Source organism: Centrocercus urophasianus, unplaced genomic scaffold, assembly GCF_019232065.1.
Source record: "Centrocercus urophasianus isolate 14NV4802_14NV808 unplaced genomic scaffold, USGS_Curo_1.0 seq_10, whole genome shotgun sequence".
Taxonomy (NCBI): Eukaryota; Metazoa; Chordata; class Aves; order Galliformes; family Phasianidae; genus Centrocercus; species Centrocercus urophasianus.
Window position 1 is genome coordinate 96390931 of NW_024884142.1, and position 18374 is coordinate 96409304.

Below are 18374 nucleotides of genomic sequence, written 5' to 3' on the forward strand. Positions count from 1 at the left end.
GTGTATCGTACTACTCTGAATACATCATATAGCCTTGCAAAAGCGGTGCTAATTTTAGCCTGCAAAGAGGATGAAGATAAACTGCCTGCTGCTAGTTTGCCATATGCCATCCTGGTGATAATATGCAAGTACAGAATATTCTGCGGGGAGGCTTATTGTTTCAGAGAAAGAAAACTGGAAGAGAGTTGAGCAAATTTCTGCTCCGTAAACGTATACAAAATAATGAAATAAAGCAAACCTCAGGTGCTGGTAGATGAGATCTCTGAAATTTGTTTTGGTTTTACTGGCTTTCATGGGAGTCAACAATTTGCTTTAGTATATATTTGATCCAATTTTCTCCATTTCTCGCATGTAAATCTTAAAATCAATCTAAGTAAAAATTGATCTTTGCTCCGGTAGGCAAAAATATAGTCTGAATTTCTCCTAACTCGTTAAAAGGCTCCCATCCTTCAGGTTTAGAGTGGGGATACAGCCTCAGCCCAGCAGCTCCGTTTGGTGAGAGACATCGACCCCCTCCGAATGCGGGGTGGGCGCTGCCTGGCCCCCCAGCTTTGGGACTCGGGGGGTTTGAGGGCCGGGGGGAAGCTCCGCATTAGCAAGCGGTGAAAAGCTTGACCTGAGGCTGACCCGAGGCAAAGAAACCCCCCGCCGGAGAGTCCCGTTTTGACATGGATACCTGTGGGGTGCGGGGAGGAGATAAAGCCCGGGGAGGCAGATAACGTAATCCCATTGACCTGGGAACTTTTCAGATATTACAAGCGAGTGAATGGCAGGAATAATAAAAGAGCGGCAATATTTGCCTGCCCCCCGTATCTGTGTAATGTCATTTCCAAAGGGCTGTAGTAGATAATAGCAAATGTGCTTTCAAGTATCAGATCAATCTCCTGAAGTGATGGGGAAGGCTTGATGCTGGGATCTGGCTGGTGCACATGCTTGAGAGTGTAATACAATCCTCGGTGCAGCAGGGAGAATTGTATAAATGGACAAAGATCTGCTGATTGCATCTTGTGCTAAAGTGTTAAGTAAAAGATCTGGCTATAAGAGATGGCGGGCTGACTATTGTCTGCTCTTCCGACTTGTTTTTATAGGGGTTTTCACAGGAACAAATACAATTACCAAAATAAAAGCGGGCAGTGTGGCTGCTCCTATCACGGTGGGACACATGCTCTTGAGGCAGTGTGGGCAGGAAGCTTGTCAGGTCTGTCCCCCACCATTTCCATTGCATCTTTATCTCCCCAGCTCATTGTTTGCCACCGAGTGCTTGGAATTCCAGTTTCCAAGTAAAAGCTTCCTGTTTCTTGCATTTAAATTTAGTTTGGTAAGACATAAATTCAGCTGGCTACTTATCAAGGAGGGCATTTTTTTGTAAATAAGAGAAAATAGGAAGAAGACATTAATTCTGATGTGACGATAAGAAGTAGAGTTCTGCGTATTCCCAGTGGCAGGAAGCACGAGGTTGTATCCTCATGATAAGGTAATAGATGGATGCTAAATTCAGCCTTTCCACCCTGAGTAATTTTAGAAGGGGCCCCGTCATCCAGATCTCGTTTAAAAGCAGAGGTAGGCATATCCTGCCCTCGTTATCCAGCATTTCCTTGAGAGCCTCGCTGCTCACAAGTTTTCTATACCAATATTCCAAGCTAGTGGTCTGCACGTTCCTGTAGTCATCCCAATCCCAGATTTCCCTCTGGAGAGTTCTTATTTCTCTCCATTGCCTGTGGAGGCACTATGCGAAGGCTTATCGCCACTGTTTGTTGCTAAACATCACTGCCCAACTGAAATACCTCAAGCAAGGAGGGGTGCATCTGTGTCAGGCTCCTTGTTTCTTTGGGAAGGAACTTCATGCTCCGCACGGGTAAAGCTTTTTGTGCTGTTGAAGAGCAGGGGGTAGTTTTGGGCACTGGACTTGCATGTGGCACTGTCTCCTGTGCTGCTCCTTGGTGTTCTGGCATTGTCATCCTCTGAAACTCTTGTCTTTGCTGGTCAGTACTGCAAATATGAATTGGGCATAAATGTTGACAGGCATAAGAATAAATGTGTAAATATAGATATCTATTTAACATAAGTCCTGGGAAGCAGTGTTTGTGTCTCCATGCCTAGCTCTTGGAAAGCCAGGTTTCCTGCTCCCTTTACCATCTGGACACTGTTGCTCCACTTGTGGGTTGTGGTGGAAGGCTTTTGTGTGCCTCTAGGAGCTGGGGACTTGAATGTAAAACCCAGGCTCGTGGAACGAGGTTAGCAGTGGATCTCACAGCTTTCAACTAAACACCGTGGTGGCCTTTCATGAGATGAAAGACTCCATGAATGAAACCTTGAAATGAAATGAGTTCACGTGGGAGGAACGGCAGCATGCAGACCACTGGGTCGTGGCTTTGTTGTGCTGGTGGTCGCGGGGTCCTTTGTCCACCGGGCATTGCAGCTGGTGGCACTGCTCTCCGCCTCCCTCCCTTGGATGCTTTTAAATGTAAAACCGGAGTTAAACCCGTTTCCACCCCTAACAAACAAGATTCACCTTCAGTCCATTTAGGCACGCTAACACGCATTCCAAAAGGCTCATTTATCCATTTTGTTTTGTGGTTGTATTTGTTGCGATCCTCTCTAGCAGATGAGCTGGGTTTTCTTTTGCTTTATTTTTGTTGTTGTTGTTCTTATGATTTCTATGGGGAATGTGTTGAACTCGTATTTTCATATCAAAGACGAACAAATTCCCTTTGGATTCTATTTCCCCATGTATCTCCTGATTGCAAGCAGTGCTCCTGATGTGCTCGAGAAACACAGAATTCAGGGCTCTATATCCTTGCAAAGCTCCAAGTGCAGACTCTGGGGCTGGAGCCAGCTCTGGAGTCTGGGGCAGAAGGAGGATAGGGGACTGGCAGCAGCAGCACAGGCGTTGTCAGCACCTTGTCACTGCCTTTATCTGGCATCTGGAGGGATGGCTCTCAAGGGAAATCCCCAGGATGGAGCCAAGTGAAGTGCTTCCAGGGATGTGCAAGCAGGGAATTCTACTTACCATTCACGGGTTGTAACCTGCACAGCTCACCGTGGGGTATTGGAAAGTTGGGCTCTGGGTCTTCAGCCTCCTTACCTACATGCTGCTTCCAGTCTGCACCATGGGATGGAGTAACCTGTGTTGTCTTTGAGCAAACTGAAACAGCAGCACTGTGCAGAACCTCTCCCTGCATGCTCATATGCAACCTCAGCCTTGCAGAAAACCTCTGAGAGGTAAGCAGGAAAGAAAGCTTCCACGTGGCTGTATGAGCAAGACCCTCTCCTGGGGTGTTTTTATTTGTTCAGGTTGCTGCTTAGATCGTTTCCATTGTAAATACGGTTGTTGTGTTGAAATCTTTTCCACAAATATTAAATAATGTAGACGTAAGAATAGTTTTCAGATGAGCTTTGAACTTGAGCCTGCGGTTATAGCTGAAAACCTCCGTCTTCCCTTCTCATTTGCATAAACCACGAGCTGCAGGTGAAGCTGGTCAGGCAGCTCAAATAAATTACAGAACTCAAAGTTGTTTTGCATAGAAAATGGCAGCGTGATTAGCAGCGGTTCAGAGGCTGGCATTGTTGGTGACTGTTCAGATAATTGGCAGATATTTGTGAAAGCGTTTTCGTGTCTCACGAGAATCGCCAACTTCTGGCACTGGTGGCTGTTGTTCGAGCATTGCAATGGAGTAGAGTGCAAGTGTGTGGCTGGAGACTAACTTCTGCGCCTGCAAAACCTCAGTGACCCAGTTTGAGACTGGCCCTTGCCTGCAGGTTGGAAGTGGTCAGCTGTGAGTTGTGCGGCTGAAGCAAGTGGTCCACAAACAATTGGAAAATTGGGTTTCCTTTCTGCTCAGCTTGCAGTGAGTTTGTTACAGAGGCTCTTTTTCATAGCGGCAGTAACTGGAAATAAGTATTTGCTAGGATTTATTTGACTGTCACAAGGCAATTTGAATGCCAGTTTGCAAGTATTTTCTTTCTTTTTTGTCTGCGTCTAAATGTCTGTGTACCTGTTACAAAAACATCCTGGTCTTCATCAGATTACTCTTCAGTAGTTTTGCTTACCTCTATCAATCACAGCACAGCTTGAAAGGACCACTCTGATTCATGTTTTTCAGGGATATTATTCAGACCTCAAAACTGATACTTCCTTAGCCATGGCCAGAAAGCCCTTTCTGTGGTTACAGTCTGCTTTTCCTTAGCAATTAAGGGTCGGGTGGCATTAGAGTACCGACTGAGTGTAATAGCCACTTTAGCCACCTCCGCAGTGGGGAGGAAGCGTGCAGGGCATCTGCAGAGCCCAGGAGCAATGTGAGGTGGCCTCAAGTGACCAGAGGCACAGAATAGTGAAACTCATGGATGGAAAGGTCTGTACCATCCCAACTTTGATGATACTTCTCCAAGAAGCGTACCTGTTCCTTCCAAATGGGTTGATTTTCTGCAAAACTGAGATATAATCTTTCTGCTTACCTCGGAGCAGCTTCATTTTGCTGCCTTACAGCTAGGTGCTGTAAGGTGAGGATTGTGTTTTCTGTTTCAGTGGCTGAAGCTGAATATTCCCATTTTTGATCTGTATTTTCTCCTCTCTTCTGAGTTTGAGGGTACTTGTATATTTACCCACAGATATGCAGGCTGACCGCTCCAATCAAAAGCAACAGATCTTACCAGCTACCTTTCAATTGCATCATGCTGAAGGCAAAGTATGAACATGCATTGCCATAAGCACAAAGCAGCCAAGCTTCTGCCTGGCCTTCGAAATGCGTACCAGACCTCGATGGAGGGTAGGGTTTTCCTTATCCTAATAAATAGATTTTGTCTGGGGAGATGAGAGGCAGAAGGAGAGATCGTATTTGCCCAGTGCTAAATAAAGGGCTATTTATGCCTAATACATTGGCAGAATTATTCTGAAGCAATTCATCCGTGAGAAAATGTGGTCCTTGTGTCACTGCCAAGGTCAGTGAGACCTATGGTGATCTGCAGAATAAGTTCAGGTCATCCAAGTTAAATCTGCCTAGGGGCCTACTTAGCTCATGCACCACATTTTTTCCAAGATTTATAAAAGCAAACATCTATAGATGAAGGCAAAGCTAAGGGTGTGGTAAGCACTCTCCTTTGAGCCAAGGTCTCCTGTTTTTCCTTTCTCCTTTCCAGGTTGCTCCTTCCATTTTCTTTCCATTCTTCTCTCTTCCCAGCACTACAGGATACTTGAAAAGTCAGTCTTTTCCTTCACATCACAGCCACTGCCTATAAACCTTCCTAGCTCATTCCACATGGACAGAAAGGACACAGGGAAGTTGTTGGTTTTGGAATGGGAGCAGCAACTGTGTGGTGTGCCCTCAGACAGAATTTGCTCTCGTGAAGCTTTTTGATTTGGTTTTTGGGGGATGTTTAAGCTTTGTTCTGGTTTGGTTTTCAGGCACTGTGTGGCTTTTGCTAAGGTCTGTCTTTGCTTTGAGCTTTGTGTGAGGTTTTGGTTGAGTGTTGGCTCAGAAGGAGTGGATTCAAAAGAGAAATCACCTGGAGATGGCAATTTGTCTCCCTCCCTTCCTCCATCCTTCTCACAACAGATTCCTGCTGGTGATGCCGTTAGATGTAGCAACATGAATAATACTCAAATTCTAGGTTGCCCTAGGAACTTTTTCTCTTCTTCCTATCAGTTTGCATATTCCAAGTAAACTGAAGTACCTAATGCCAAGGAGTGTATAGTGATGGAAGATGAAGAGGTAAAACTGAGGCCTGTGTGCTCCTGTAGGTGAAATGTAGGTTTTAACTGTCTAGCGTTGGTAGTTAAAGTCTTGACCTGACTTAACTTTCCCATTCATTGCATGTTTGGGGCCTCCTGAGATGTTTATTGTTTTTTGTTTAGCTTTTGCAATAAACAAACCAATAAAAACACCCCTCAAACCACTCTAAACTATATTTCTATCTCGCACTGTGAGACAAGCAGCAAAACACCAGAAGCTGCAATAGTCACAGGAAACGGGGTGGGTAGCAATAGGGCAAGGGGGAATGTTTTAAACAGGGGGGAGACAGGGGAGGTTTAGGTTAGATATTACGAGGAAGTTTTTCACACAGAGAATGGTGACACACTGGAACAGGTTGCCCAAGGAGGCTGTGGATGCCCCATCCCTGGAGGCATTCAAGGCCAGGCTGGATGTGGCTCTGGGCAGCCTGGTCTGCTGGTTGGTGACCCTGCACATAGCAGGGGGTTGGAGCTGGATGATCATTGTGGTCCTTTTCAACCCAGGCCATTCTATGATTTTATGAAGACAGAACATAGGAGTGTCTTGAACAGGTTAAGGTGGAGCTAAAGAGGATGGGCTAACTCAGAAGAATTGAGCTGCCCGATGGGGATGCTTAGGCCTGGGTCACAACAAGAAGGCAGCTCAGCTGAGGATGGTTGAGAGTTCCCCTCTCTTGCTGTTCCTCCAGGAGGTCCTACAGCCTACAGGGTTATCAGGCCTCTTATCAGGGTGGATTCATGCCTCCTACCTGGATGCACTGAGATTTTATCCCAACTGACCCAAATGGGGGGTTGCTAAAACAAATTTGTGTAGCTGAGACCAGACAAGGTATGGGCTTGCTGCCAGCAGCTGTTGTGCCGAGCACAGCCAGCTGCAGGCTGTAGCCCTAGAGCCTGGCTCCAGGTTTGTTTTTCCCATTGTAGCCCTTTTTCAGCACCACCTCATCAGAGCAGATTTGCCTTTTGTGTTGGAGAGGGACAGTCAAGTGGAAGAAAATTTGGTGTGAGCTCTGCCTCTGTCAAATCTACTTATCTCCCTTTGGCTTCTGTACCTCCTTCCAGAGGAGCAGCCACTGCTATTGTCACAGGCTGTCCAGAGCAGGCGGCCTTTGCTGGAACAACAAGAGAGTGGATTTGGAGCACCAGGCAGCAAGGAGCATAAGAAAAATGCTACTCATTCTGTCTACACTCTCCTCATAAAGGGTTTGTTATGGAGACAGCTGCTTGTTTTGTAATTAAGGTGTTTTCCTGAACTGGCTGTATGTGTGCTATAACAAAGGGTTTTGTCTTTGGAGAGTAAAGGAGGCTCCTGAGCATGCTAGGCAGCGCTGGCACTGGGTGAGGGGAGTCCCAAAGCCATCCTTTCAGCCAAGATTGCAAGTGTTATTAATGCTAATGATAACCACATGGTTATCTGACTCATCAGACTTTAGTACACCTGTGGAAGAGGATCTTCCAGGTGCATGGGGCCATCCCTCATCTCTGCCCTCCTTTCCATCACTGTGAGATATGGGCTCCTGCACTGGGAACCAGCAGACTCTCAGAAGGTAGTTTGGATTAACGTTGCAAAACAAATCAAAATTATCTTCCTCTTGTTTTAGATATAAAGGAATGATTTGTGGCTTAAGTTCAAAGCCAGGTGTCTTTTCACTAATTGCCCAATTAAGATGTTTCAGTGGGTGGAATTTGCTTGAGCAATTGGCTGATGCAAGTGGATCTTTATGATGTTGTGTGAGCTGACGGATGCTATTTGGAAGCACCAGCAATGGTAGCTGAGATGTTACTGTCAAAAGGCAAAAAGGAAAATAGCAGGGGTGTTTGTTCTTATTTCTCTTATTTTTTGTCATTGATGGCCACAAAGTGACCACTGAATTTCGGGAAGTGGAGTGTATGGTGCTGCCATGGCATGCAAAGGGAAGCTTAATGTCAGGTTTCTTTTAATCATGTTTAGTTTTTATTGTCAGATATTCCTGATGGATTTCCTGAGGCAGAGGAAATAGACTGTATTGGTTCTACTACTGTGGTGTTTTACTGTACTTTTAAACTGTGGGTGACAGAAGCAGAAGAAATTACATTACCTACAAACAAGAACTTTTTCACTCAAAACAGAACACGTGGGAACTTCCAATTGGAAATGTTCACTGTGTACTTGACAGATCACAAATCTCAAGTTGCCCATGCCACATCTAAGCTACTTCTCTCCTGTCGGTTACAATCGTATGTCTCCTGTGACATATGGGATCTGGTCCTACAAAAGAGAATTTGGGGCAAACAGCATCTGAGCTACAGTTCCTGCAGGGCACGCTGCAGCTTGGGCTGGCCTTGGCTTGTCTGGAATTGGACTAAAAGAAAATGCTTTAGATTGGCTCAACAGACATAAGCGTTTTGGTTCATTTCAGCAAACAATGAAATGTTTTTTTTCCAGTAGAAAAATCTAATTTTCAATGGTTTGGATAGTGTCAAGGGCTTGGCACATTCTTCTTGTTGTAAAACATGAAATCTACAGCATCATCTCTGGAGCAAGCATGCAGGCAGGGCCCAGGGCAGTTTAACTCTTTTTGAGGGAAGGAAGCCTATTTAAATGCTCAGCTATAACAAACTGTTTCCACAGGTAATACGTCCCTTAGTTTATACCTAGTATGTGTCTGGTCTTTGCTTTTGAGTTTCTTATAGCTGCTTGTGCTCAATCCTGTGAGTGCCCTATGAGCAGGAGGAACATAGATTGAGCCAGTTGTTAAGGAGCTATAGAGATTGGCAGAAGTTGACCTTGTGGCCATTTGGGATATTGGTTGGGCATATTTCCCCCATGGCAGAGCAGCCCTGCGCTCCTTCTGCTGCTTCTTGTGTGTTCCTGCTTTGTAAGTGAGCTAGCCTGAGTGAAACCAGCTGAGAATTTACCTGCATGGAAGCTGTGCGTGGTGACTTTATTCATAGAGAACACAGCTGGTGGGACCCTTGACTGGGAAGCCCAACTCTCCAGCTGAGGTTGGAGGGAATGTGTTTCAAAAAAGACCCTTATTGGAACAAAGTAGAGAATGGCTGAAAAGCAGCTTTTTTTGAGGAATGGCTGGGACTCCATGCTTGTTTTAGGTAAAAACAAACAAAATAACCCAACAAATTGTTTAAGCTTTTTCTCTGTTGGAGTAGGATGTTTTTTCTATTTAACCAGATACTCTTCTTCTTCTGTAGGGTATTTGCTTCCAGTTGCTTAAAGTAAACTTCTGTAGCTGGCAGTGGAAAGTTGTTTGCTTCCCATACAATGAACTGCTTTCTCTTTAATATTTCATATGGAACATAGATGTACAGCTTCAGAAATATCTTGCTCATGATAGTGAAGTTTTGTGAACCTTATTAAGAAGTGCTGCACTGTGCAGAAGAACAGGTTTCCTTAGTTTTATCTGTAAAAAGCTGCCAAACAAATGAAAATGTGTAAAATCTGTGGGTTTTTTTTATGCCCCCCTCCCACCCCCAATTCATCAATGCTGTTCTTAACCTTTGTGTAGACAGCTAATTTGCTCGTTGTTTGCCTGAAGGGAATTCAAGTCAAAAAGGAGGATTGAGTTACTAGAAGAAGGTGCTCCTGTCTCTAGAGAACAAAGTACAATGATTCAATGAAAAAACTTTGAAAATTTGTCAAATGCCAGAGTGTAATTTATTCTGGTCCGGGTTACTCCATCTATGAATATTTGTGTAGGATATTTTTGCAACTATTTTCTTTACTATCTTGTAAATATGGATACTATCCGTGACTGACAGCCTCCTACTGCTCATGTCATGGGCTGAATCCTTGCATGAAACATGGAGTGCATCTCCTTAAGAGATGCGTGCAAACTGAAGCACAACAGTATTCCTTGCTAGTGCTCGTTTTCAATCTTTCTGTTCCTCATTAACTTTTTACTAAGTATATTTGAGAAGGCTTTTTCCTAAAGGAATAAGAAAAAATAAACCTGTCCCTTTCAGCCCCACTCTTCAGATTCACAAGCAGACCTCCATCACTGTAAATCCTTTTTGGGACTGCTTCAAAGCTTTCTGAGTGTGCCAAGCTGACTGCACAATCACCACCCCCCCAAAAAAAACAGAAGAACAACAACTCTCAAAACCTCTATGTTCTTCTTTGATTGCCCAACTCCATTCAGTGGTGGTGTGAAATGGCAGTTCTTGTTTTAAGTCCATGAGCAGCAGGTTGCAGCGTGTTCCTTTCACTCTTGCCCTTGTTTTATCTAAAAAAACATGCTGAATTCCTGGGTCTGCTTTCTGGGAGTTGGTGGTTTGTACCTTGGAGGAAAATTGCACTTCATGCATAAAGCTGTTCTTGCTTGGTGGAGAGTCAGTGTGGTAGATGTGTGGGTACACAACAAACTGGAGATGTATACCTGTAAAGGTGCAGAGACTATAATAGTTACTCCAAGTTAGCATACAGCATTGAAGAAAGGTTACAGAAAGCCACTTACAACTCTGTAGTAGATTATATTGCTCCTCAAAGTTCTTAATGAATCCTGCTTTCCAGCAACTGAGAAGGTTACTAAAACAATTTGGATTTTTGAAGGGGTTAAATGAGAAAGGAACAGAGCTGTGGTTGGCCAGTGAATGGTTCAATATTTGGTTTAAGCAATGTAGGATTTCTCCAACATGTAAGGGCTTTTTAAAGAAAATTTTACTGTCTATTTTTTTTTAATCACCCTACTGAAAAGCCTATGAACTTTGAGGCAGTGTGTTGCAATGCTTCAGTGCTGTGAAATATCTTAGTCTAGTGCAGATTTTCACTAGAGTGTGGCCTATAAAACTTAGTGCAAATAACTCTCATACAATGGATATTTGGACTGTATTAGCTTATTGAATATAAAAGTATGTGCAAACCTTCAAGCTGAGTCCTTCAGAGGACATGGATCTTGCATCTTCAGCGCTCACCACAAAGGTGTGGGGAGAAGGCTTTGTAAGAATGGCTTGCATTTCTGTGATATATCTGTACTGCAGACACAGGTTGATTACAGGACAGGGCTGCTTGCAGTGAAAAATGACCTGCTATATCTGGTGAAAACGCTTGTTGTGGGAAAGCAGTGTTCTGCTCTTCACCACTGAGAGCCAAAGGAAGAGTGTTTATGGTCTGAAGAGCCACCAGAAAGCATTACTTCCTGGTTGAGTGTGTGCAGGGGTGCAGGATGGACAAGGGTCAGGCAGTGCCGTGTGAGCACCATATTGTACTGCATGGCCACTTCATTTGGACACTACTGTCTGTTCCTGACAGACCCAAGCCCATGAAGCCTGGGGAACACTTTTGACTTGGTGCAGGTGAGTGGTTTTCCTGGAATCCAAGAGACCACCCTATTGCACAGGCCAGTTCACCTGCAAGTGCTTGAAAGCTGGGTTTTGAAGACACCTGACCTTTCAGCCTTCATGATTGAAAGGACTGAGACCTGAATATGCCATCCCTCCTGCCCTCCCACTACTGCAGGCCATGACATTGAACTGTTTTCAGTATGAAGCCCAGGGAGAAGTTTTCCAGTCACTGCCTAATTTCTGTAGCAGCGATGGTGTATAAGCACAAGCATTGCTTTCCAGCAGTACCTATTTTGCCAGTAAAGGTTTCCAGCAGATCACCTGCGACAAAGAGAGCATGAATGGCTCACGGAGAGGCTCTAACTTAGCTGCCCTGTAGTTCTGCCTCCAGATTTTGGAGAGCAGGAGGCGCGGGAGGTGGCTGCGTGGGAAGGAGGCCCCGCTGGCATGGCCAGCTTGGCCCATTCAGTGGCCTGAATGTGATAAATGCTGCTTTATCCCGTCTTGAAAGGAACAAGATAGCGCGGCCTAAATGCCTGGGTGTGCTTAAATAGACAGCGTGTTTGAAATCTGAGCTGCCTGGTGGGCCGGGAGCTGCTACAGGTCACCTGCCGCGCTGCATGGGGATGGGCTTGGGTCCTGCACCAAATCGTCCATGGACAAACTGGAGGACAAATTCCTCTCTATGTTGGTTGGCCTCTTTCGCTGGAGCGTGGCCTATAAGGTTTAGTAAAAACAATTCTTAAATATTATTTGAAAGGACAAATGGCCACGCTGAAAGGTCTGACAGTTTGACGCATAGCGCATGGTTTGGGGTGTGTGGAGCCAACGTTCTCTTCAGCTTGTTCGACGGTGTCCGGCTGCCATGTCGAGCAGCTGTGCTTCCAGCAAGCCGACAGGCAACGTGTCTGCCTCACTAGCCTGAGATCCTTTCAGGCTCATTTGTGTGAGAGAGCAGAAACACAGCCAGCACCTCGGCTGGGTGCACAGAGTTGGGTGATGGGGTGCTGCCTATTAACACGCCGTTTTCAGCCATCATATTGAGGCATATTACTGCGATCTTGCTGACAGCGCCTAAGGAAGAGGTGATGGGGAGCACCTCCCAGACAAAGGAGCTGGAAGGACTGAGCCCATCCGCGCCCTGATGGCGGTGGTCAGGCCTGGCTTGCGCGTTACGGCGTGCATATGTGCAGTGCAAACGTGAGCAGTGAGCCTGCTCTGCCCCCAATAGCCACGGGCCATTTTGAAGAGCCTCTGGCCCCTCAGTCACTGGCCTGCTAGTTAATTGCCACACGGACTTCGTGACACATGGGCAGATAATATGACATTTTCGGTTTCTGTCACTAGCAAACGCTACGGCGTTGCTTGCACTAGTTGCTAAGAAGCTGTCAGAAACCATTAGCAGCTGGCTAAAGTTGCCCTATGGCATTTCCTCATGGCATCAGCAAAACAAGCATAAATCACCCAGCGGAGCCTCCCGCTATACTAATGAGGCTGTAAGCTTGTTTATGGACTAGCATCATTTCTATGATTATTTCCACCTTTTCAGTTTGCCTTCATTTGGCGGCAGGAGAAGTCAACTTCAGGAACGAAGTCACTGCTGACATTTTACAAATGCGGTCCGTAGCTGCTACCGTGTGGCTGGTCAGCGCTCCTCAAGTTTGTTCAGCAAGCTTTAAAAAGAGGGGCGGGGGGCGCGGGAGGGGGAGACTATATCTCTAGAGACCTCGTGGAGGTGAGCGTCTCGAGTTGCAAAAGGAGATGGAAATGCTAAAATCCACAATCGACCCTTTAGACTTCTCCCCGCGGTTTGGTCTTTACGGGATCAATTTTCAATTTGAAAAAAGTGGAAGAGGTTAAGCAATTTATAAAAGTCTAGCGAAGAATTTGCTTTTCGGATAGCCGGGTGCTTTGTTATCCGCTCCCTCCCTTTCACTTTCTCTGGCTTGGGTCGGACGGGGCCAGGGTTTATTGTTTTAGGCTTTTCTGAACATGCACCAGTATTTACACTGGATTGAAAGCATTTGCTTCCAATGAAAATCTTGTCTTAGATTACAACCCAGCAGTGTAATTTCCCTCCCAGATGGGAGTAAAGTAGCAGTATTTGCCTAAAAACAGTAGGAAGAACAAACTGTGCATTAAGCCGAGGCTGTTTTTGGCTTGAGCTAATGATGTAACAGAAACCTTTTATTTGGGATAGGTCACTGCCAGGGATTGAAGGAGGTGATCTGGCTCGCGCTTGAAAGGTTTCTCCATTGTATCTACATAAGTCTTCACTTAAAAAATCCTGTTCCTAATGCTTCTGCTTTCATACAGCAGAAATAAACAGGAAAGGTTCTGGGGAGTGTTATAGGTGGAATGCAGAAAGCTTTTCCTCTCCTAATGGAGGATATAATTCAGGTGCCCCGGAGGCATGCTTTCAGGAATTCTCTTGCCCGAGGTAATGGGAAGCTCAGGCTGCTTTAAGGCCTTGATTATCTATTGATGCACAAAGCTGGAAAAAAGTCATCTCCCTTGGATTATAGTAGATATTTCCATAAATTATCAATGAGTCCTCCTCCCATCAGGCACGAGGCAATGCCTGCTAAATTAATCTGAAGGGGGTTTGAAATGAGGAGAGAGTGTGTTTTAAAAAAATAAGGGGGGGGGGGGAACGACACAATTGTAGGGAGGTGGTGAAAGGCAGTGTCATTAGGTTAGAAGCTTTTCATTTTTAATCAATGAATGCGTAATACTTTTCTTTTCCTTGTTTGCCTCTCTCAGACAGAAGTGGATTAGCCCGTGGAATTTTAAATGCTGTTGAGTTGTTTCCTTTGCTCATGTTTCTTTTATGAATTATTATTTTATATGGTGAATTGCTTCTTTGTATAAAAGCCCTTTTTTACATACCGAGCTTTCAAAGAATTTATCGGATATCTGATTTCTTCATAAAAGTCTTGTTTGTGTCTATAACTACTTAAGGTTACCGCCTCATTAAAGACACAGCCCAAGTCATAAGGACAGTTAGAAATTTGTCACAGTCAGGAAGATACTAAAAATATAATGCTAATAATATCTTGTTTTAACTGCTGAAAGCTATTTAACAAATCATAATTTTGACAGCCTGCGTTCTTTTTGTGTTGATGATGGGCTTTTTTTGATTGGTAACAGAATTAGTTTTGATTTAGCCCTGTTCAGATGACTTCCTCGATCATTCTTGCCCAAGAGTGTAGAAACCACTTGCTTAATAACATCACAGCTCCGCACTGATACCAATGTGATGTTTTTGGAAGCCAGGCTGTATAGTTTAGTCCACGTGCAGAGAGTGAAAAGATTGGATTTCTGTGTGGACTTATAAACTGCTTTCAGGGTTTGAAACAAAAATTGCATGCAAACTTGAGAACACTACAACTTTTGCTTTGCTCTGACTGCCAGCCCATCAGCCCAGACCAAAGCTGGCTGCTGCACAGTTACGTGCTCCTGGAGACATGTTGCTAATGTGATGAGATGTGTCTAAGACCTTCTCTGCATTGAGGAAATTCATTCTGGATCAGTTGTTTAACGGGAGCAGACACCTTGCACTGATGCGGTGCATCAACACAAAGCTGGGTGTTAATGTCAGTGTATGTCAAATTGGTACCTACTTATCCCACTGTGAATTTCTATAGACTGGGCAGAGGGGAGGCCAGTTAGCTATCCGTGTCCCATCAAAAAGGCAGGGTAAGTTGGACATCTAGAAAAGACTTAAAGTAAGTGCTGTGCCAATCTTCTGGTTGTTTATGAATTTGGGGAGAGATTTTGGTATTGCAAGAGAGATGCATTCACCCAATTTTTTCTTCCCAGAGTGAGATGTTGTACCCAGCTTCACACACGGCCTGGGGATGCGATAGCATCAATGCTTTCCTAATTGCCATCTCAGCCAAAGTAGCTGATGGGTATTAGTTTTGGGGAGTGACGCAGTGTGAAGAAAAGCCACCTTTTCAAATGGGATGCATTGGAAAAAAAATAAATGAATAAAAATTAAGCACTTTTTGTTTGGGTTACACTGATGAATCCAGTGGCAGAAATGGCCACGCTGTCCTTCAGGATAACCCAGACTGACACAGTCCTGAGACCCTCCCTCACCCCGTGTCTCTTCCCCCCCCAACCCTTCAACCCCTGGTGAATTACAATGTTAAAGAATTTATACCTCATTTAAATATTCATGCAGTTTATACCCAAAGCCAGGCTTCGGCTGAAGTATATAAAGGTAGCATAAGTCAAAATTTGATTCACTATATTTACAGGTGACGGCTTGGACAACAGTGTAGCTTCCCCCAGCACAGGTGATGATGATGATCCAGATAAGGACAAAAAGCGACATAAAAAGCGTGGCATCTTTCCCAAAGTAGCCACAAATATCATGAGGGCATGGCTGTTCCAGCATCTAACAGTAAGTGAACTCTAGATCACATATGCAAAATAAAACATGGGAAATGTCATAGTTGTAGTAGTCATAGAAAGCAAAAATACGTATTATGTTACTGACAGGCAGCTCAGGGAACTTTTCTGAGCAGAGCTGTTGCCTCATTTGCTAGCTGTCAGGGGAGGAGCATGGAGCGTATCTTTTTATGGTTTTGGGGTGTTTTTGTGTGTGTGTGTTGTTTCTAGATTTTTGGTTGGAGTTGCAGTTGTTAACAGGACGTCACCACAAAATGTGGCTGAGCTTATCCTGCCAACCTGGGAATCCTGTCCTGCCCTCTGCAGCTCCCTGTAGCTGACATGGGAATCACTGCTTTGGAGCAGAGAGCAGTTGCAAATAACTGGGGAGCTCTAAAAACAAAGCATGGGAAAACAAAGACCTTATTCACATGTTTGTCAGAAGCTTCACGATGAAAGGTCTGAATGTATCTGGTTTAATAGAAAAGTATAATTTTTTTTTGTGAGATGCTCTCATTCCCAGAGTGTAAGTTACCACTGCATTTAATATCATTGAGGGGAGGGGGGTGGATGAGCAGCTATTTCTGTTGCCACAGCTACCTGCATTTATTTCTGGGATTAGAAATGAAAAGCTCTGGACAGGTGTGCGGGGTTAAGCTGGTTGCTGGAGCTCCTTTAAAGAGTTTATGTGATATCCCACACCTTCTAACGCTAGCATTTAGCCAAGTGTTTCTAATGCCATTCTTCTTTTTCATCAAATCCTGGTGATCTGTTGCTGTGTTGTCATCCACTGTGGGGATTTAAGCCTTCAGCCCGAGATCTCCAGCCTGCTTTCTGTGCTAGTGGGGTAAGGCCCGGGCAAGGGAAGCCTGTGCCCTGCAAGCAGTGGTGACAAGCAGTGTTGGCCTCTCATCTTGGCCTCTAGGTAGGGACAGGGTGACACTAGCAGCTGCCAGCTTGTCCAGCCCCGTGGAGCCCAGCCAAGGGCATGCTCCTAAAGCTGAGGCCATGCTCCTGCAGTTTGTCCCTTCGTCCCCCGCTGCGCCAAGAAACCAGATACCTGCATGACTCTTGTCAGCACGGGGATCAGGCGGGGAATTCTGCCCTGTGCTGTCCCAGGTTGCTATGAATGAACCTTCATGCCTGAACACTCCTCTTCTGAGGCTGGGGAGAGCTTTGAATGCCCCCTGTTTAATTCCAGTCTCGATGCCAGCCATGCCACAGCTTTGCCAGCTCCCTAGCCCCATATCATTTAGTGCATTGCCCCCAGAGGCGAAGGTCCCTTTTGGTTTGTTGCAGTATCACAGTGACTTCTTGACTCTGATGAGCTGACAGGCCATTGCCTCCCAGCAGACGGATGTGAGTTATAGGGGCATCTCCATCCCGGATGGCCCAGGGTTGCCAGCAGTGCCCAAGCTGGCCTGCTACAGCTTGTTCAGGTGTAGATTGGAGAAGATGCCTTGCAAGCTCTTCAGGCCAGACAGGCTGGGTGCAGGGTGCAAGGAGCTTTTCACTCTTTTGCTGTGAAATAATGGTGTGCAAAAGAAAAGAGGAGGGTGCCTGTGGATCTTGCCTGGGCACATACTGCTGAGGTGGTTTCTTCTCCTGGAGAGCTCATGTGCAGAACCCCCAGGACTGGCACAGTGAAGCTGCTGTGTATGCTACCTTACAGCATTTAGCTAAAGCTTACTTCGAAAAATTCACCATCCCCTGTGCAAATGAAACCCAGCTAGGTGGGGCAGACAGAATTACTGCAGGACAGCTTTTCTTTCTCCTGGCAGCAATGAGGCAGTTCCAGGCTTGCCTAGTTAGCTCAGTAAAGCAAAATCAGTTTGCGTTCCAAACCTTCATCGTCTAGGATCTTGGGGCAAAACTACTGTAGGTGAGGTAATGGATAGCTTCCCCAAAAGAAAACAACGCTGGACACTCCTGTAGGCTCTTTCAAGCCCATGTTGCAGCCTGAAATGCTCTTGCTGGAGTGGGAACCTCCCCTAGAGAACTTGTGCATGGGGGAGGGCTCCAGAGGTTCTTCTGGGGGAGACAGGCAGAGCTCTGCTGCTCACCTGCCTGTAGGTGTCAATGGCAAGGGATCTCTCCCTTTTGCCCCCTGTGCTTAACCTGCCTTCGCTTTTCCGTCTGCGAAATGGCAGGGGGGAAACGGGCAGCGGTTAAAGGTGAGGTACAGCCTCCCCTTGGCCTCCGCTAATTCCTAATTGGGCTGCTATGTAGGAGCACTCCTTTTCAAAAGCAAAAGATTTTTCTCACCATTATAATATTAATACACATCAGCGGCATGGAATTAAACAAAATAGACAGTAATTGCTGTGTCTGTCATACTAATGATTAATGGTTGGAAAGATTTAAAATAAATGGAGGTCTAATACAATCCTTTAAAAGTGTATAAGTTGGTTTAATTCCTCCTATGCAGTTGTTCCATCTCAAAGACTATTAAGTCTTCCTCTATGTACTGACTTCATTTCCTAAGGTTTGTCCCTTAGTTCTCATTTTCCACTTAGGAGGAAAATCTTTTTTCTTTATTGAAGAAAACATCAAACGCGAGGCCATCGCCTTTCCTCTTGTTGAGCTGTTTGGCCAATAGCTCCCACTCAGTGTCACGCTACAGCCCCCCATTATTTTGACTGATGTGCAGAGCTGAGTTGATGTATGCCCAAAGGGTAGTCAAGCGCTGTCTTCTGTGGATGCAGGCAGTATCTCTGAAACACTTCAGGGGATAAATTCAGCCAAATTGCCTTCCTTTCTGTTCCCTGGAGAATAACAACAACAAAAATCAGCTAAAACAATACAAGGAGTGGTGGCCAGGCTTACACATAGGGTTTTGTGGTTTTTATTTTTTCATCGTTGCTTTTCCAACCGACATTTTATTAAAGTCTGTGTAGGAATAGCTGCCTAGGTTGGCCATTAGTTAGGTACAGCATTGGAATAGCTGCCTAGGTTGGCCATTAGCTAGGTA

At 45.2% G+C, this 18374-nt stretch overlaps 1 protein-coding gene across 1 annotated transcript in view; it reads left to right on the forward strand.

Annotated features, from left to right (window-relative positions):
* LOC122161222 (homeobox protein Meis2-like) overlaps positions 1–18374 on the forward strand; it is a 97442-nt gene that overhangs the window by 36236 nt on the left and 42832 nt on the right. The window contains exon 5 of the mRNA XM_042820485.1: positions 15271–15416. Coding sequence (XP_042676419.1) covers positions 15271–15416 — 146 coding nt within the window. The remainder of the gene's footprint in view (positions 1–15270; positions 15417–18374) is intronic.